At 42.6% G+C, this 21706-nt stretch overlaps 1 protein-coding gene across 2 annotated transcripts in view; it reads left to right on the top strand.

Moving 5' to 3' along the window:
* STAC (SH3 and cysteine rich domain) overlaps window positions 1–21706 on the top strand; it is a 132036-nt gene that overhangs the window by 72596 nt on the left and 37734 nt on the right. The window contains exons 3-6 of one of the 2 annotated variants that reach the window (XM_040965418.1): window positions 11009–11109; window positions 13206–13287; window positions 14275–14390; window positions 19807–19885. In XM_040965418.1, coding sequence (XP_040821352.1) covers window positions 11009–11109; window positions 13206–13287; window positions 14275–14390; window positions 19807–19885 — 378 coding nt within the window. The remainder of the gene's footprint in view (window positions 1–11008; window positions 11110–13205; window positions 13288–14274; window positions 14391–19806; window positions 19886–21706) is intronic. The other variant, XM_040965428.1, reaches the window with a different exon arrangement.

The following is a 21706-nucleotide window of genomic DNA, read 5'->3' as shown; positions in this document are numbered from 1 at the left end:
ATACGTGGGGATTTGGATTGGATGTTGAGTAGCCAGAACACAAACCTCTATTCTTAACGACCCGAGTGGCATTTTTAACAACTACGCTGCAACACCCGCTCCAACAGAAAGTATGTCTAATGCATCTGTGAAGGCTAGAAACTAGCAAAAATTCTCAACAAAGAGCAGGCGAAGAGGAATAATTCTGCTTCTCTCCTACTCCAGCAGGGCTGGACTCCAGACAAGGTTAAGTGCAAAGGTCCTCACTGACCTTCAATGTCCTTCTCTCCCATTTCCCACCATCAGTGTGACAAATGAGGGGCAAGGAGAACCCCTGCCAACATCAGGGTAGCTGACAGCTCCTCACTCCTTTCCAGAGCCTTCTAAAGTTGAGCCTGATCTGAGAGATGAAGTTTGACATTTGAGCTGCCCATTTTTCTATAATGGCAATGTCAGTGCTTGCCCATTCATTTTGGTTGCACTCTATTTTTGGATGACAAAGTTTTTTTTTAATTTTTTTGTTTTGTTTTGTTTTTTCCCTGTCTCTCAACTCTGTCTCAGTGTGTGAGAGCACTTTGAAAAGTAAGATTTTATTTCAGGGCATTTTTTTAATCTATGGACTTTTTTTTTCAATAATGCACATTTTCCCAGTATGGCATAACAAAAATTTTTTTGCACCAAAATACACTCATACTCTTAATTCCTTTTTCCACAAGTTTGTGAAGTCTTTGATACAAGCTCCTGGGGAAACTCCCCAGGAAGATACTCCTGTGCAATGTGTGTGTGTGTGTTCCTAAAGTGCCATGGAATGTTTGCACATTGAAATTCTCACATGCTATAACCAGTAGGCATAATTCTCCTTGTATGTCCTTGGCTCTTAAAACCTTGAGCAGTTAGGGTTACAGATCCATCAACAATTCATTTATTAGACTAATACATAAACAGAAGATCCTTATAAACAAAAAATATTTATATGTTTGCTAAGTATATCTCAATGTTATTTATAAAAGAACCACAGAGTGAATTCTTCTGAACATTAGGTATTATTTATTCCTTTGTGCTATATTTGTGTTCACAAAGTACTTGAGATTGTAAACTCTGAAAAAGCAAGGATAAAGTAGGAATGTGGAAGTGGCCATACAGAATAGATTGCTACCTAGAAACCTGTACTACATTGAGGTCATGCCGAGTCACTCCCAGAGTTTTCCACATCCACTTCATCCCTACAGAAACTGGAAATCAGAGCCACAGGGAGAGTCATTCTTCAGAGCTGCAGGTGACACACCATGCACCAGTCACTCCCTCAGACCCTGCTCGAGCATGGATCAGAGATCAAGTACCTTGTTCAAGGCCTTCAAACTAACTATAAAACTAACCAGAAACTGAAACTTTGGATGCTTTCAGCTTGACGTTTTCTGCTCTCTGGTGGAGTTTTCATAAATTATATATGAGTGTGCATTCATACACAAAGAAATATAGACATCTAAATGTATTGTAATGTATGCACAGGAGTTGAAATCATTTGCAAAAGCAGTTTTCCTATTTTTGCACTTTCATTTACTTGTCATGTGCATTTCTCCTCCTTGGCTCTATCTTCCTTTTACAATAATCAGCCAAGATGAGAACATGATTCTTACTAGTGAAATTCAAAGACTGTCCATCAATGTCATTTTCCAAGCAAAGAATCAATTCTTGGAGAGGTACGTAAGACATTCTTACATTGACTAATGTATTTTTAGCCTTGACTTTGGAGGGACTAATGATCAGTAATCAGCAGTTACTATCATATCAGTAACCAGCAGTATGGTGGGTTTAACAGTAGAACCTGCAATGCTTCCGCAACTTCCACACTTTCATGCTGTGCTTTTTCAAAGGGCTGGCTGGACTCTACAAAGATAGAACCTTATAATCTTAATGAACCTGTTACATGGTGGTCACCTCAGCCTGATAATGACCAATCAGCCCTCCACAATGGGATCAGAATGCCCCTTCCAAAAAAAAAAAAGGAAAAAACACTGCAACCTCAGAATTTTCTCGATAGAACTTCTCAAGTCTACAAATTTTCACTGCTTCTCTTCCAACCCCACCCTCCATCTGTGATTATTGGCTTGTCTTCTTATCATTATTACAGACAATCATAGTTCAGGGAATCATTAATATCCTTCTAGTCTTGGCAGAATGCAGACGGAGTATGAGGAGAAGGGGGCTTCAGAGCTGCGTGGACTCAGACTCAGGTCCTACTTTTGTGCTCTCTAATGGCACATTCGTGGGTCCCAATTCACTCTCCGTGAAACTAAGGGATTAAAAATTCCTCCCTCATTGGACTTAGGAGACCTCAGAGAGTGAAGTTCATGCAGTTAGTCACACTCTATGAACTTACCTTCTTTCCAACAAAGTTGAATTATCCCACATGCCCTCAATTGTTAAAAATTAAAAGACATTACTCATTTTGTCATAAAATTAAGAAATATCTAAGAAATTGCCTAGCAGCTGTGTAAGAGCTCCATAGCTTTCAGTAGCTTCCTGCTAGCTTTCCTTTCCAAAACATCAGGATAAGAATCTGAATTTCTGACTCCTGATACAATATTGTTTCCCTCAAATGTGTGAGTATGTGTGTGTGTGTGTGTGTGTGTGTGTGTGTGTACATTTGTGTATTCACCAAAAAACTCCTTTAATCTTAATTTTATTATTTTTTCCAAGTGCACAAAGCATTCATTAATAATTCTGTTTTTCTTTCATATGATATTTTCTTCATTTGAGAAGAAGCACAACCATGGCCCCAGACTCTGAGAAATATACATCAAAGAAAAGTCGTGTGTGACGTCTGTTTAAATTCATCTTGTGTTCTGCCTATTTTCTTTCAATTCCACAATGGGTCATTGGCATTTGCAAATCATTGTGATTATTCCAATTTTTGAGCCACAAGTTTGAAATAGTGTCATGAAAGAGGCAGACTTCATGCATTCCCGTTGAGGGAATCAAGTTCCACATGTGCTCATTCAACCCATCACTCATTGGTGAGAACTCAGATGTTGTTGCCTTGATTCAGTCTGTGAAACTATGGTTCCATCGTTAATGCTTGCACACAGCCGTTATCAGGCCTGTTGAGGCAAGGCACAACAAACGCTTCAGGTTGCATGCATGAGGTGAAAGCAATAATAGAGAGCAGAGATATCTCTGTGTAACAAAGCTTTCACAGAGGCTGCCTCAGGTCACCTGGAGAGGCCTGATGACAACCTGGACCATGAGGAAGATGCAAGGGCCAAGCTAAGCCACTGGCTGAGGAGCTCCACAAGCAAAGGCGTAGATGTCTGAGAGGCACGACTGGTTTGATTCTGGTTCAGACAGCTGTTGGGATCTGTCTGGAGGAGGGTAGAAAGAGCCAGTAGGGAGCACAGAATCAGCTTCTGACGAATTCATGCCTGATCAGGATTGTAGAATGCCCAGGAGCTTGAGGACTTCTAAGAATCAACCCACCCGGATGCACTCACATTGCATCATTAACATGAAAACCTGTACTGGCCAGATGGAAAATCAAACCTAGGCCCCAAAAGTCAGGGGATCATAAGAAGTCTCACTCTCTTGGTGATATTAGTGGGGTGAGATTCAAATATTCTCTGATACGGACCTGGATAGGCTGACCCAAAAACTGATCTCACTACAGACTACCCAGAGATGAATATAATGATCCATATGGTAGAGGAGATGACCCACTGTGGCAGGTGCTTTGGGATGGGAGGGGAAGGAGGGTAGGATATAGAAGAGTGGCATGTTCTACAGGAGTCATAGAGGTGGGGTGGGCATATATGCAGAAGGCTTTCCCAATGTTTGAGGTGGTTCACGGAAGGTAAGAAGTGGTTTATTAGCTAAAGAAAGGTATGATGGAAGTGTGACGGCCCCCAGCAGGCACATCCAGCTACCATTCCAGGTACCATAAATATCTGATGGAACATAGAAGACCAAGTTTTCACGTTGAAAATAGAAAAACTATGATGGGTGGCTTCTCTAACTGATTTCCACCCGAGTGTTTCAATTTTGGACAATATATTCGCGAATAATAATAATTGCATGAATTTCATGACTGTGCTTGCTTTGCTACCTAGCAGCACTTTCACTGTAGCTTCAGGTTTACAAACACTGATGCTAACATCTTTATCATACTTTGCATAGACTCTAGCCCTTCAGTGCCTCTGGTCTACCCAACCCTTGAAAACAACTCATTGCCTTTGCATTCCTCTTTCCAGCATTAATGCCTTTTGTGATGTAGCCATTTGGTTTTCTTTAGGCCCTGCACATTCTCGCAGGCTGCTCTCCCTGCTGTGACACTGCACTAGTTCAAGTCCAGAGGCATCACACAGCTAATCCTGTAAGAACAAGGGCCTGAGGGTCTTGGGGTTATCTTTCTCTATTGACCTTTGGATCCTTAACAGATACTTTCTATCGTCTAAGAAATGCTGTATGGATATACAAAAGTCTTCTCCTTACCTGTGGCATCACTTTCCCCAGGTTCAGTTACCCATGGGGTCAACTGCAGTCTAGGTACCAAATAGGAAAATTCCATCAATATTGATGAAATCTTCTTGGGTTTTAAATTGCACAGTGCTGAGTTACCTAAGAAAATCTCCTGCCATGTTACCTGTGCTGTGGTAGACATGACTCATCCTTTGGCCCACATGTCCATACTGTACATACTACCCACTTGTGCGCCCTTAGCATCACCTTAGTCATCAGGTCAGCTGTCGCAGCATCACAATGTTTGTGTTCAGAAACCTTGACATGATAATCTCATGCCATCGCAGTGCCTTCTTCATTGCATCACGGGGCATTGCATCATCTCATGACAACACGGGAGGTGTGAGCGTAGTATAAAAAGCATCTTGACAGTAAGAAGGAATGTATTTACGTCACATTATACATTATATTATTCTATTCTACTATTAAGCACTGTTGTCAATATCTTTTTCCACCTAATTTGTAAATTGAACTTTACAAATTAGTTCATGTGCGTTGGAAAATACAGAATCTTTACAAGCTTTGGCACTGTCAGCAGTTTCAGCCACTATCTTGGGTCTTGGGCTGGGTAAGAGCTAACTGGGGTAGTTATAAATGTTCAATTATATGAAGTTATATATCTTTAGTTAATCCATAATCATCACAAGGAATAATTTATCCAATGTGATAAATTATCAGAGAAATCCTACATGTATGTAACCTGTAAGCAAACAATTTATAATAATTACAACCTTTGTTGACTGCAGACACAAATAATGCACTGTGTTCACATCTTTTTTCATATACAAACTTATTTTTCCTTATTTTCCAAATTATTTCAGTAGCTAAATGGTCTCTGGAGTAAATTCCTGTTTTAGTTTTAACTCTGACATTGTATGAAACTTTACTAAGAGTGAAGCAACGGCTTAATGCTAAAATCTCATCAAAACGGGTCTGATCAATTTCTGCAGGTGTAGGCAATGAGCTTCATCTGAAGGAAGCAGCATGCTTTCTAACGTAGTAGATTGAGCGCTAGCCTTGAGAACAACTGTGCACTTTTTTCTCCTGACATTTGCCAGTAGCCTTCTGCATTACTAGGACCTCATGATCTAGTTCTCTTTGAGCAGCTCACTTATCCTTTGCATTAAATGGCATAGCTGGGCACTAGATGCCCAATAAGTGTTGCACCAGTCACATCGAGCTATTGCGAATCCCACAAAAAGCTAACAACTGCCATTCTGAACAGGGTTCAACTGCAACTCAAAATAGCCTTAAAGTTAGCCTAAAAATTCAGATTCCCAGGTAAGAACCAACAACATAGCTGACAAACTGGCCAAGTGTTTGCCCTACATCACCCTATGCTAAGAGCCACAGCATTCACAGAGCCTGAGCTGATCTTGTTGCCAGAGAGATTTCACTTTTATTTGCTTTTCATCACGGCATCAAGAATACAGACAGATGGAACTGAAAGTCTACAGGGAAGATTGTCCCATCCCAAACTTACTTCGGAAAGGCAACCACTTTTGCTCTGTTTGTTTCTCCTGGGATTTATTTTAGTACGTCTAACTGCTGTGTTTATACTGTTACTTATTGATTAATCAAACATTTGTTGGCATTCTGCCATTCAGAATTAAGCTTTCCCTCCTGTGCCACCTGCACAATCTTCATTGCTGTATATCTTGCTGCAGCCTACCCAGAAGAGTCTTGTTCTTTGCCCCCTTGCTCCCATCTTCCCACGTGGCTTAACACTATTTTGTGTTGGCTAGAGAGTTCATTTATGTTCTTTGTGTCTATCATTATCTTCTGGTTCAGGCACTGTACTGTGATCACATTTTCTTATCCAAAGTTTATTTCTCCTTAAGTTAGAATTGTTTCACTTAGCATTTAATTATCATTATGAGTTTTTTTTTTCAAAGTATTCCACAAATCTATCTAATGATGCATCTGCTAACATATTCAAACTTCAGGAGCATCGGTAAAGTTTGAAGTTCTATGGTTTTTCAAGTCAGCTGTTTTAATTTATATCGTCAAGCTCTAATCTAGGACCACTGCAGAGCTACCAATAAGGGGGTGTCATTTATATTTCCTCCATGCCATTTCTCTTGCTGTTTTGTATTCGACACAATACTTTTCATGCTCAGTTTTATTACTTTTCTAACAAAAGATTCATGGAAAATATGTATTTTTAGTCCTCAAGACTGGAAAATATTTCTCTTCTTTCACATGGGTTTGTAGTTTGGCTGTCTATAAAATTCTCCTTAGGAAATTATTTTCTGTAAGTATTTTGAGATTTAAAAACCTTTTTTAAAAGATGTATTTGATCTTCCTCTCTGTCTCTCCTCTCTGTATATCCGCCTTTCCAATGAAAAAAATAATAAAAATAAATCTTTAAAAGATGTATTTGTTTTGAAAAAGTTGCTGAGGAAGGGAGAGAACCAGAGAGACACCTTCTATCCACTGATTCACTCCAGAGGTGGCTGTGCCACCTAGTGCCAAGCCAGGCTGATGCCAAGAACCAGGGATTTCATGGATATCTCATGCAGGTGGCAGTCTCCAAACACTCGAGTCCTCTTGCACTGCTTTCCTCATGTCAGGAGAAGGAACTGGGTCAGAAGTGGAGTACCTAGGACGCCAACTGGAAAAGTCATCTCAGCTGGAACCTTTGCCGGCTATGCCACAACACCAGCCCAACAGTTTTGAAACTCCTCAGCCTTCCGGTTTTCACATTGCTTTTCTCTGCTTGCTTTCTGTCTTCCAGACAGAAAGTAATTCTGCTGTCCTCCAACAGTTTCACTGAGCTTTCTTCTTTGTAGTTATTCCATTCTGTTTTTTTTTTTTCCTGGACTGTAATTTTCATGGGATTTTGTATGGCTAAGTGGTAAACTCACATGGCCAGTTCAGTATTATTTACCCAAACATCTTTATGCCCATGCATTTTAAGCACATCAATGGACAGACAATTCCTAACTTATTACAGTTCGACTTAGGATTTTTCTTAATGATGCAAAAGGTAAATATATTCAAGAAATTATACTCTGAATTTTGGCTTGTGTTTTTAGCTTGGGCTGTAATGCTGAGCAGTGGTAGTGAAGTTCAGCTGCCCATCAATCAAACATGTGCTAAGCTAAACAACTGATATCCTTCAACATGCTGTGTTGCTCAGCTATGGAATTATGTAAGTCAAATGCACTGAATGAGTTTTTGACATAGAATATTTTTAATTTACAATGAACTTATCAAAGTGTAAACCCACTGTAAATCAAGGCCCCTCTTCATTATACACTATTACTTTCAGAGCCCTAAGAGTAAATAGTCTATTCCTATTTGATGAAAAGATAGCTGAGTTTCCAGGAATATTAGTAGTTTTCTGAAGTTTAAAAAACCAGAGTGAGGAGCTGGCACCATGGCATAGTAAAATAAGTTTTAACCTGCAGTGTTAGCATATCATATGGACACCACTTCTAATCCAGTTCTCTGATTATGACCTGTCAAATAGTGAAGAATGGCCCACATCCTTGGGTCCCTGCATCCATGTGGGAGACCTAGAGGAGGCTTCTGGCTCCTGGCTTTGGATCTGTCCAGCTCCAACTTTTGCAGCCATTTGGGAAAGGAAGATTTCCGTCTCTCCTGCTATGTAACTCTGCCTTTCTTATAAAAATAAATCTTTTTTTTTTTGAAGCCAGGATGATTAAGATTCAAATGATGATAAATGATTTCAAATTGGTATTCAGGCATAAGGGTCACATGAAAATGGAGGTCACTAACAATTAAACAACTCCGGCCATGACTCCTTCATATCTTGCAATAATGTACTAATTCCACTGCTGTGCTTTGAGTCATGTCTTTGGACTACACTTTGAGCCACTGAATGCAAGCTTTCCTCTTCAATCACTCTTCTCATTCCACAATAAAAATTGGAACATCTAAAACCAAATAATTGATGGTGATCTGAGTCATAGAAAATGATGTGTACAAAAACCAACAAGAAAAAGAGAAATCATGGTGTTTGGCTCTAAATGGAAGTAGACATTAATATATAATGATGTGATTGTAGAGTCCAACACACAAATAAATAACTTTCTTTGAAGCTCTAACTTGCCTTCCTAGGACACAAATAACATCTAATTTAAAAAATAATAATAAAATAAAAGTCATTGCTTTCCAAGTTTAGTCTTTGGAAAGCATAATAGTCCCTCAGTTAAGTGGTTATTATCAGACACACACAGGTCCTTTCAAGCTAGTTCTTACGAGCAAGTATGCACTGACAATTCATGTTGTGTTTATGTGTCTCTTCAACTTCTGCCTGTGGTTCTAAGAGCAGACCCGCTTTCTGTTCAATGATACCTTCCAAAGGGAGTTTTCAGGTTTCACCTCCCAATGGCTTTTAGTTCTTTGGTCTACCCACTGTTACTAGTGAAACACCAGGTCATTATGCTCCCTTTTTCTAAAACACAGTGAACTCATCTCACCTTAAACTTCATATAGGTAAACAATTCAAATCAAGGTTGATATTTTGCATCAAGCAGTGAAAGTAGGCAGGACCTCCTTTGGTGTGGAGCAAATTACTCCTCCACTTGGATGCTCAGGTTTCTTAGCCCTAAAATGAAATAACATAGGAGGATTTTCATAGGCCCATCATCTCTTAAATAATACTACATTTTAGTGGATAAACATCAATGAATTATCTCAAATTAGGCACCATTGTTTCTGCACACTGTGAAAACCCTGTTCATTAATTTATTGGGCATAAGTGTATTGGGCATGATGCTCAGAGATAGAGATGCAATTCTGTTGAATAGACATAGTACTTCAGCGCATTCCACTCACAAGAAAAACAAATTCTCAAATAGTAATCATGATAAATGTTATGAACGATAGCCAGAGACTGCTGTACTTGAAAAAAAAAAAGGTGACAATTTAGACAGGAAAGGTTAAATGATTTCAAGAACACTTCACTAAGAAATGACAAGCTATCTAAAGGATGATGGGTTGCTAGCCAAGTGAGGAGCGATTTAAAAAAAAAAAGATGGAGTATATCAGGCATGCAAAGAAAACTGCGTAGACTCCAAGGAATTAAAGAGCTCATGAACACAATAAACTAAAAAGAAGCCATACAACTGATGTGTAATGAACAAGAGAGAATGAATGAAGCTAGACTTAGCCAGGCTCCCACCAAATCATCCAGAGCCTAAGCATGCTGATGAAAGACAGGGAGAGATTGATGAAAGATGTTTAACTGAGAGAGATAGATGATCCCATCATTTTTTCAGATTACTCCAGCCAGTCTCATGCATGTTCCCTTGGTAAACAGCAAACAGATGAAGAGATGAGGGTGGGTGAAGAGGCAGCCATCAATGGAGGTGGATTGGGTTTTACACATCACCCTGAGATAGCCTCATGTCATGTCTTCACTCAGCTATGATGTACAGTTGAGTGCCTACCCATATCTCTTCAATAGGCTAGCAAGACCATTGGTCACTCATATCTCACACCACTAGGCTTTCCCAAATCCCAGTTACACATTCTCCAAGAGACTCCAGGGAGCATAGGCCAGGTTTAAAAATAATTTCTTTGAAGATCCTCTTAGCCTAAGGAATCAACAAAGTACCCTCAGCCTTCTCACCAGGTTGAGATCTGTGGCATCTCAACAACTCTACAAAGAATCCCTGACTCCAGTATCCCATCGCTCTGCCTCTTTGCTGGCATATTTGAGGTCTGTTGACCATCTAAGAATGGTAAAATCCAGTGTGACACCTCCTTTTGTGGTCTGCGTAGCAGGGTTGAGGGGCTGTCACCTCACTTTAATTTGGCAGAAAAGATGGCAACTCTTGTCCTAGATTATGTGAACCCCATCCCCTCAAGCCATCCTCAGAAATAGTGAGTGCAGATGCCTCCCACCACTACTATCTTCCTAAAGCTCCTACACCTCACCCACTTCTCTGGCCTTCAGTGCTTCACCACCAGAGCCACTGACCTTGAGGCTGTTGTGCCAGGATGGCGCCCCATCCCAAGAAGCTAAGTGACTACCCCCATGGATTTCACCGACACAGAACTCCTCTTCCATTTACCCTGTCACCCAAACTCTCCTTCGGTAGTATCTCCTTCATCATCATTGTCCTGAGAGTTTGTGTAACAATTCAGACCCTACGATAGGAAGATGGATGAAATGGGTGAAATGCTAGTGCTTGCCCTACCCAATAATGACAAAGAGAAACTGCAAAAATAGATGACCTACATAAAGCATAAAGAAAATGGGAGGTGCCTACTTGACTCAAGGGAAAAAGTAGTGGGGGGGAGGGGTTGATATTTTTTGGAGCAGTTAATAGGAAAGAAATAGGGAGAAACCACAGCTGAATTCTTAAATTAAAAATGGAGAAGGAATACACACACACACACACACAATCCGTTTTGAAAGCATCATGCAAAAGTGAAAAAGAATTCGCTGACTACGGCAGTGAACACTTTTTCAGAGATTTCAGTCCAGTCACAAGGAAGGGGCAGCCTGTACCTTAACTCAAGTGTGCCATGTCCCCAACAGGAACCAATGCTAAGCATGGACTACGCTGCAAAGCCTGTAAGATGAGCATCCACCACAAGTGCATGGATGGCCTGGTACCCCAGCGGTGCATGGGCAAGCTGGTAAGGAGTGACCCCTGGAACTGACTGCCCAGACATTGTACCTCCTAATGAGCTCGCTCCCTCCAAACTCCTTCCCTGCATCCTTAAGTAAAAGATATGATAGAATCCCTGGCATGCCAAATTAGTTTTTCTTTGGTTTCTGTTTATTTGTTCAAAAACCAGAGAGGTATCATCAACGGCTGGTTCACTCCCCCAGATGTCCAAACAGCCATGCTGGTCTAGCCTGAAACCAAGAGCTAGGAGCTCAGGCAGGTCTCCTGCATGGGTGGCAGAGACTCAAGTACTAGGACTCATCTTCTAACTTTCAGATTGTGCTCAAGCAGGAAGCTCAACTTAGCAGCAGAGCCAGAATCCAAACCCAGGCACTGCTTTATGGGTGCAGATAGCCCAAGAGGCATTCTATTACTGCACAAAATGTGCACTCCCCACTTGGCTTCTTAATTGGCATAATGACGAAAACAGGGGGAGATTCACCAACTTAACAAATGCCTCACATGGATTTACAGCCTTGTAAAATGACCAGCTTCTTTCAGGTTTGGACTTACACTTTTACCATTGAAAGTACTACATTCTGGGATGGTCGAGTAGCCCAGGAAACACCTCTCTACCAGCCCCAGGTACACCACAGTGACAGACCTCCCTGCTCATCCAGTGGCCATCACCTTGGTGGATGTCAAGAATGAATTCCCCAAAATGCTGAGAGAGACAAAATTCTACACCAATTAAACAGAATCAAGTTGGCCAAACAAAGGGATGGTGGGTGATCTTGGCCCATTCTGAGCCAGCACTGCCACTTCCATCCTGGTGCCACACATGGATAAATAGCTCATTTGATATTTGAAGCTAGGATAGCAGAAGTTATAGAAAGGATCAAGAGTGACTCCACACAAAGGTACTTAAAACTGACATAACAACTGTCTTAAGAATCTAGAACTTATATTATAGATGAGGAATTCTGTTGTACCTTGTGACTCAAATGTAAAGACGTAGCATTAGTGCGTACCAACTCTTAAAAATAAGGGATACCATTACCAAGACCAGCCCCTAGCAGGGTGAGGAGGGCTCCTGCCCCTGTTCGCACTGGGCATGGAGGACACTATTTTCCTGGAATGTTGACTAGTATTCTGGAATGTTGGTAGGAACTGGGTAACTTAGCACTTATCCAACGTTGGCTACAGTAATCCCAGGTTCATAGAGAATTCTTTCACCTATTTTGATTAGCAATGTTCTTTTCTCCTAAACCCCTGACCAACCTCTTCCCATTCTCCTTCCCAAAAGGAAAATCCCCACAGTCATGCACAGATGGTAGATAATAGATCCAAAAACAGAGAACAGAGTCAGAACTCAAAGCCAATGACTCTGAACAAAGCTCTTAAGAAAGCCAGAAGCCCACAGGCACAACTCTAAGAACTGTTGTCCCATACCCAGGCCATTTATGATTCTAATAAGTCACACAAAGGAGCTATGGGGTGAAATAATGTCTGGAAGTTCATTTGTATACTGCCACACAGGAAGGATGCTACACACACAAGGAATCCTCTCCTGCAGGAGGAGACACAGGCTAGGGAAGGCAGGGCGAAGGCTTGCTTTCTGGAGGAAACATTAAATTGACTACAGTCATCTACAATTCCTTCTCCCAACTTTTAGCCAGTGATAAGTGATAGAATGAAAAAGACATGTCACTCCTGGGAGAGATGAACTGGTTCTCTTTGTGATTCTTTTTTTTTTAAGTTTATTTATTTTTACTTGAAAGGTGGAGAAGAGAAAGAGAGAGAGATCTATCATCTAATTCACTTCCTAAGTATTCACAACAGCCTGGTATGGGTCAGGTTGAAGCCAGGAGTTTCTTCTAGATCACTTACATGAGAGGCAGAGGCCCAAGTACTTGTGTCAACATTTGCTGCCTCCAAGGATGTGCATTGGCAGGAAGCTGGCAGAGTGGAGATGGTCCTCAGTCATGGGATGTGGGTATCCCTAATCTGCTGCATCACAATACCCACTCCTCAATTTGCTTGAGTTTTAGCGTTTTCATGTGTTTTTTTTTTTCTGTATTTTTTCTGGTAACATTAAGCCCTTTCCTTTCTCGTTCCCTCTAGCCAAAGGGATTTCGGCGTTACTACAGCTCCCCATTGCTCATCCAAGAGCAGTTTGGATGCATTAAAGAAGTTATGCCCATTGGTGAGTTGGGACATTTATGGCTGAAGAATTTGAGGCAGTGAAGCCAACATCAATGGCTGCTGTCCTCCCAGGGCACCTGGGTTTGGTAAGACCTGGAAGTATCCTCCCCTGGATGAAGACAATAAAAGTTTCAAGTCCCCACAGGTGCTGCCCTGCTCTCCCAGCCATCAGCAGCACCAAGCAGTAGAAAGAACATGGAGCCCAGCAAGCTATAATGTCACGTCAAAGCCCGGCTGCTTCACTGATCAGCTGGTTGGCTTTGAACAAGTAATTCCACCAGTCAAATCCCTTAAAATAGGAACTTCCATTACAGTCTTTCTTCACTGTCATAGAAAAATATACATACTTTTTACCACCATTGTTGAGTGGGAATTCAGTTAACATCAGCTATTGTTTAGTGAGAACCAAAGAATATCTTTATTTATAAACATGCGTGGCTTGGGTTTCTTTAAAAGTATACTTCAGTCAACTGATGTGATCGTTTTCTCTCTGCAAATTTCTGTGCTCATTTTTGCCTTTTTAGGAGGACACTTTGTAAACCAGAAATTCACAAACCCCATATTTTTTGTTAGAAATTCATGAGATCTGGCAATGTTAATTAGAAAAAACAAAAAAGAACACTTGCCTCCTGCTACAAACTGTATCTCAGGCTTTGTGTCACAGTGAGCAGAATCTCCCCTTTAAAGGAAAGAAAAGTGGACTATGGGAAGAAATTGGAGTTCTGGGAATGGGTAAAGAAAGAAGAGGAGTAATCCATTAGGAAGAGCTGGAAGCCAAGTTCCTACTAGCAGTGTCGGGTGCAGTGAAGGGACCCTGAAAATGGGTGCATGGTGGGGTGAGGAGAAGACCTGGTGGCATAAAGCCCAGTCTCACCAGGAACCCTGAGGTTGCCTCACAGGGCTGACCTCATCCAGCCAGGAGATGTGACAAGGGGTTGGCCGGCTTCGCTCATGAGCTTTCTCAGATGAATCTTCTCTTCTCTTGTAGCCTGTGGCAATAAGGTGGACCCTGTCTACGAGACCCTCCGCTTTGGCACCTCCCTGGCCCAGAGGATGAAGAAGGGCAGTTCGGGCAGTGGCTCTGAATCACCCCACAGAACCTCTGTAATTGTCTCCCTCCCTTGCGCTTGCCTTTGGTGGTCTCTGGCAGGGCTGGTCACAGGGTGGGGGGTTCCCCCGCACCATCTCATAAGGATGGGTCTCTAGGGAGCCAGAAAACCTCTCGAGGGAAACCCACACGCTCTGGGACACTAAGGGTTAACTTTCTGTGGCTGACATCCAGGCATCATATTCCTTTCCTGATCAAAGACTTTGTCTGGGCCTCAAACTCCTAGACTCTTTCCTAGATCTCCTGTTCTTTACCCTCCCACCAATATTAGATAGCCCATGAGTCAACACAAAGAAATGGAGAGAAGAAGGGGACGACATGGAAGTGTCTAGTTCTCCTTGTGGCTACACCCCAGTGCAAGGCTCCCAGTAGTCATAGCATATTCTTGGTCCTTTCTCTCTAAGACAGGTGCATCCCTTATTTTCATGCAGGAACTAGCACCACCAGAGAAATTGACCTCTGACTCAGTCATCCATCCCAATGGGACACTGCACTTCCCAAATGCCTCTCCTACATTTTATTTCATCTGAGCTGCATCCCTGGGATCTGATTATAAAACAGAATGTCTATTAACTCACCAAGATGTTGAGCAATTCTGCAACCAGTGCTCAAAGTCATCCTCCCTGTGCATGAAGAAAGAACCTTCCAGGGCACATGACCACTCAAGCTAGCTTTTTCAGCCTTACGCATTCCACTGCCAAAGACCTTGGAGACTCCCAGACAGGACTCAGATGAGCCTGTCCATACTCTGACCCACTAGCGCTCTCAAAGTCCAAGATGAGAACACATAGATCATTGGATGAATGTTGGAACAGACACCTGGGAAGGGCTCTCAGGGGTTGAGCCAAGGCAGCTCCTTCATCCATAGGATAACCTGAGATTGTAGGTAGGACAATAGCTTTGTAAATGCTCTGACTGATGCCACAATGTGAATCTGGAAACTGTCTTCAAATATTGTATTCTTGGAGTCTACTACTTTCTCCTTTCTTCAGAAAGGCAGAGTTACAGAAAAAGAGGCAGACCGAGAGAGACTTTTCCATTTTTTGGTTCACTCCCCAAATAACCACAATGGTCATGGGTGAGCCAGGTCAAACCCAGGAGCCATGAACTTCATCCAGATCTCCATGTGGATGCCGGAGCCCAAGTACTTAGAACCTGTTTTGCTGCTTCCCCACACACATTAGCAGGGAGCTGGGTCAGAAGTGGAGCATCCAGAATGCCCGCATTCCAAGTGGCAGCTTAATTCACAACTCCACAATGCCACCCCCTTCCACTGGTTTCCTAGAGGGGAAAACTGAAAATAACTTTGATTCTTTTTCCTAAGATTCATGCCAATTAGTTTTTCCTTCTATCCTGAAAATCTGAGAAGCCCGCATTTCACCACTACTGTCCAGGACAACAAAAGCAGAAGACATAACTCTAAATTCACAGTTTATGTCTAAAGACAAAATCAAGAGAGAAAAGGATAGATGCTGATGGCGATGTTTAACATTTTTAAAGAATACACTTTCATCTGCTGTATCCTGTATTATTAAGAATAAGAACATAGCATATATGGATTACTTATATAATAACCATAGTATAAGGGGGATGAAGAATTTCATGGTAAAAATGGAAATTTAGCTTCCTTCAGTAGACATGACCTCACAATAGCGAGAACATACTCTTTGACATTTTAAAAATACTTGAATCTTGGTGATTTCCAGAGAAAATGACATTATCATTTGGCAGTCCAGATGATAATGATCATTTAAATTCATTTCCTGAAAATAAAGGATAGAAATGATGCTAAATGTGATAAAAACAGGCAAAGGGCATATGGATAGGATTAATTTTGTATGCAAATATACAAAATACTTCAAGAATTTGTGGAAAATAGAATTAAAACTTAAGATTATTTTAGTGAAAAAAGTTTTTGAAATCTAACCATGGATAGGCTCTTCAAAGAGAAAAACTAGGCATGGATTTCAAAACCAAGCTAGGAGCAAGGTAACTATGTACCACAACTCATTTGTCTTATTATGCCAGAGCCAGCAGGTTACCTGGCACATAGAGAACACCCAAGAAGTGCTGGAAGAATGAGGAAGAATTACCAGGGGCCTCTAAAAGACCAACTTCAAAACTCACAAACATCCAGTGCTGTAGTTATCATGCCCTAAGCTCCAGGCATCGCTCCTGCCATTCTCTCTGCGGGCATTCTCTGGCCACATTTTGTCTCCACCTCCCTACAGATACCACCTCCCTGAGTTGCTTAGGTAAATAGAAGTCACAGCAAACAGCTTTTTTACTGTGAGTTAGAGACTGTCTGAGGATTTTCACTTTTTTTGTGTCATATTCTCTCTCACTTCCTCAGCCTCTCTTCAGCATCTTTTGATTTCCATTGCCTTATCTCAGTGATGCATTCTCACACTCAGGGGGGTATCAGAACTCACTGCAGAACTTTGCAACAATACCGAGGCCCAGGTTCTGCCTTTCTTCATCTTGTCTAGGCTTCCAGGGCCTCTACTAGCCCATAAGCTGAACAGTTCTAGACCTATTCAGTGCTGGTCCATTGTAGATAGTCACCAAATACTCAGGGAACTAATTAAAGAAAAGCATTGTCAGTCAAACATGTGACTGCCTAAGAAAGACCTCCAGCTGCGGTAGTCTTGGTGAGTAACCTACCGGGCCAGCAACATCTGCATTATCTGGGAAATTGTTAGATATGCAAATTCAGGTTTCCCCCTCAGATCTACAGAATCAAAATGTCTGAGTTGGGGGAGTCAGATGGTCCGGTCCCTATGTTAACAAAGCCTCCAGGTAATTCTGCCATGCATTAAAGCTTAATAATGACAGTTGAATTAAAAAGTTATCATCTGCTTCCAACGCAATCAGCCCCCGCCAACCCTTCCCTTTCTTTCTTCATTGTCCCTTCAATCCCACTCCATGAGAACAGTATTTGGTCCACACTTTCACAGTGGCACCAGCAAGTGAAGTCTGACATTTGGGGCAGAGATTAAAGAATGCGAACCCTCTACCTAACCACCCATGATTTCGGGGGGGGGGGGGGGTTGAGGTAATGAAAAGGGACATTCCTGCCAGAGTCGCTTCTCCCAAAGCCACGAAGAGCTGCCTCTGGCTGCAACCCTTACTAATCAAGATTTTTGTAAATACTATCCAGCCATCCAAGAGAAAAACATGTATAGAACTGTCCAAAGCATAGACCTGGGTCTACTGTGACCTGCATGTTACACAGCCCTGCATTTCTCCTGTCTCTGGTGAGAGCAAACGCTGTCTCATCCCACCGGAGCCAGGCATCTCCATGCTTGTCTAAGGCTAGCGTTGGTGGAAGGGCAGAGATGGTCTGCCTTGATCTAGCCACGTTCGCTGCAGGTGGCCGCTTCTATGGTTCTGAACTTTGAGGAGCTCACAACAAGGACACATCCTCAGAAACACACGGCAGAGTGGGCAAGGCCTGGGTCAGTCTCCCAAGTTGCTAAGATGCTAAGATGCAGAAAGACCATCAGAGAGATCATGAGGATATTCAGTTTGCTTTCATTCCCGATTCACACCTAACAACATCTGGAAACAATACACTGGTTTTAGGGGCAAAATGCAGGATTTCTGAATGTCAGTAGGGAGTTCATTCGTCAGTGTCTGGTTGAGGCTGCCTGGCTCCATGAGTAAATATTTGTTGGTGTTTGCTTTGTAAGGGCATTATTCTGAGAGCTGCAGGGAGATAAAAATAAAACAAATTCCATTTAAATACCTGTCACTTCACTCTTGTCTTGACATCCAACTTGCTTCAGTGGAAAAAAACAGAAGCAAGGGATGGATTCTTTAAATGATTTTTGCTTTCTTCCTTCAGGGTCAAATGATAATGAAGTTCGGTCATTGGACTAGTAGTGTGATGTCCTTAAGCTAAGATTTCCACAGAGGAAAGCTGTGTGCTGTAGGTTTATATCTTCCTGGATGCAGAGGCGTTTTATTTTTCTTTTGCATGGTCATGAAGTTGATGCCTGGCAGTTTCCAAACGGTCTCTTTAATATGCTTTCAAATGTTCTTGAACATAAACAGTTTGATGGCTTTGGGAAGGTTAACAGAAAGCATATGCAAAAATATCATTTTAAGAGTTAGTTGGCTGGTTTATGAGTGACTTTCCATTTCACATGCCAGCATGAACAGGATGAAATTCTGCAAGAAACACCTGTACAGGGATCTTGAGCTTCCAAGGAGCAGGGTGCAAGTGACTTAGAGACCTTTGGGAGTTTATTTTGTTCTGATTTCTGATACATTGAGAAGGTGAGAGAGGCTGGAAAAATGTTAAAACTGAATTAAAGAAAGGAAAAGCCACCCTCTGGAGCACGGTGGTCTAGAGCTAACTAGGAGAGCGGGGGAGGAAGGACAATCTCCTTCCTCTCAAATCAAATAGAAATTATGCTTCTTAAATGCAACTCTTCTTAAAAACTCCCTAATTCTTCCTTTGAAGACAAGAGCCGGGCTAACAGAAACCAGGGCATGTGGCTGGCACATGTTGACCCACTGAGCATGGAGCGGTGGTACAACCTCAGTGGTAGTGTTTGCCAATTCCTGTGGTGTAAATCCTCCTGCCAGAACCAAGTTAATGCTACTAATGTAGTGGCCATGAAAGCTCTTACTAACTTGTGGGGCTGCTCCAGCACACCCTGAAGGAAGGGCACAAGGTCTGGAGACTCTGCCTGGGGCTTACACCAATTACAGCTGCTATGGGGCACCAGCTAAAGTTACTGATCTCTCTCAGGGTTTCTGATTCTTGCCTGGAAAATGGGTCTGCCATAAAATTATTATAATACCTGAGATTAAAGCCAAGCACATGATAAACAATCAGGAATCATAGCAATTCAAAGTATCATTATTCTTACCATGATTTCTGTAACTTAAGTGGCAGGATGAGGATGGCTTATTTAAGATAGTGGAGTATGTATTCCACTGTAATTGATTGATTTTTGCAGTAGTGGAGATAGTCTTTACCTTGAACCCATGTCATCCATCCCACACCGGTGCTCTTTTTCTCTGTCATTATGATTTTAAATTCTCTACGATCTGTAGTATTATTGGAAATTTCAAGTAAAAAGATATGGGAAAGCTTTCTGATTTCTCTCTGTTTTCTGCTCCTGAGAAGAGGCTTACTACGGCCTGGCATCTATGTGGTCACCATTGCTCACCAGGCACCTTCCACAGTCAGGTCTGAGTCTGTCACCAACCCCTGGGGAAGCGGAGTTCTCAGGAGGACACACACAGCCTCAAGGACACGAGCTAAACAGACAACACTGTAGCGGTGGGATTCTTAAGAGAAAGGTGGATTCCCTCTGAGGTCTTTTCCTGGCGTGAAAATCCCTGTTCACTGACGCACTACTCTTTGCTCATTGCCTGCCGTTTCCCTTTTCCTCCCAGACTTCTGACCTCGTGGAGGTTCCTGAAGAGGCTGACGGGCCAGCGTGCGGGTACGACCTGAGACAACGCAGCAACAGTGGTGAGTAGGGAGCTGCCCAAGAGACGTGAGCATCACCTAAGTCAGGGTCGGCAGGCAGGTAAGGTGGTTTTGCAAGCCCTTCTTTCTGCCGGTCTGCCTGCCTTGGAATTTCACCCAGGCAGTGTTCAACATTCTGGAGGTAAACTGGGAGTGCTTTCTGGTCATTCTGATGATTTAACTCTCCCTGAGTTCGGTCTCCCGACTTCCCATACCTATGGGCTTGGCTCTATCGGGGTTTAGGAGTCACTCTCAGCTCTTGTGTGAATGCATGATGTCCTCCATTGGTGCAGATCCGAGGAGTAACCCATGCCACAGAGAAGCAATTTCATGCTAAAGCTAAGGCCCCTGAAACAAGTGGAGGAGACTGTGGGCCTCCCACTCTCTACTTCCTCCCTAGCAGAGACACCTACACTTATCCACAACGGGTGTGTACAAGCCAGCCATACATCCATAATAGCAACATCTAATCTCTTCACGAATTAAGGCACATAATGCTGCAATGATTGCTAAAAGATTTATTAAGCGCTGGTCCCCTCCTATTGCTTGTGAGCGTTAAGAAGTGTATATCTGTTTGTATTTGAAAGGATGATTTTACGTTGAGAGAAAGAGAAACAGAGAAAGGGTCTTCCATTCCCTGATTCATTCCCCTCAAATAACTACAATGTCCAGGTTGAGCTGACCCAAAGCGGGGTGCCAGGAGCTTCTTCCATGTCTCCCACGTGGGTGCAGGGTCCCTAAGACTTGAGCCATCCTCACATTGGTTTCCCAGGCTATAAGCAGAGAGTTGGATTAGAAGTGGAGTAGCTGCGATACAAACAAGTGACCACATAGGATGCCAGTGCTGTGGGATGGATGATTATCCTGCTGTGCCATCACATTGGCCCCAAGAAAGAACCAACTCGAAAACCAGAGCTTAATAACATACAACCAGGCCCCTATGGATACTTTCTCCTTGAGTCTTTTTTCTTTTTTTTAACCTCAATGACAGCTTAATCTTCATCCATTTATCGGAAATCATTTGTGAAATACCTACTGTTGCCGGCCAAAGCACATGAACCATAAAACCTGAGCTCAGGTTATTTACAAGCTGGAAAGCCTGCAGGTCCTGATCTCCATTGTTATGTTGGTTGCCAGAAATGAGCCCTACAGGCCCCCATGCCCACATGCCAAGCATGGAGATATGCCGCTGTCCCCTCACTTTTCACCCCTGCTCTTTCCGGCCTGGAAGCTATGCATTTCATACCATGCATTGTCAGCATTTGCCTTTAACAAGGTATGGCTTTTGTGTCCTTCACCCAGGGAATTTGCTTATGTGTCCTCTCTAGTTGGTCTGTGGCAATTCCCACAAGACATCCTGTGCTTAGCTGCTCTCCCTGTCTTGCCTTCTTAAATAAGCATCAGTATTTACCATGCCCCAGTCCTGCCCCGGCGCCAAGCCTACACACATCTGCTAAAGCTCACTGCTCAGGGAAGGATTTTTTGGCATCGCATGGGGGAAACTGTACTTTTAGATCAATGCAAACATTTGTTGAGCACTTTGCAGTGCCATTAGAGAGACAAATGAGAGAGTGTCAGCTGCCAGAGGATCCTCCCAGCAGGCAGTAACACAGCAGGGTTGCTGTTCCAGCCCATGTAGTCTGATGTTTCAGTTCTGGCAGCTGGATTTGGCCAGCAACTGGAGTCCTTCAACACCTGTGGAACTCAGACGCTGGAGATTCTTTTGTCAACCAGATTTGCATGTTGCAACTTCTCATCAGACCACCTGCTCATTCCCAAGCCTGACTTCTGCTCTCAGTCTCTCCACCAACACTCCTCCCTCCA

The sequence above is a fragment of the Ochotona curzoniae genome, unplaced genomic scaffold, assembly GCF_017591425.1.
Source record: "Ochotona curzoniae isolate NIBS_2020 unplaced genomic scaffold, NIBS_Ocur_1.0 contig_1302, whole genome shotgun sequence".
NCBI classification, from domain to species: Eukaryota; Metazoa; Chordata; class Mammalia; order Lagomorpha; family Ochotonidae; genus Ochotona; species Ochotona curzoniae.
Note: the sequence above shows the minus strand (reverse complement) of the source record. Positions and strands in the feature narration are given on the sequence as shown.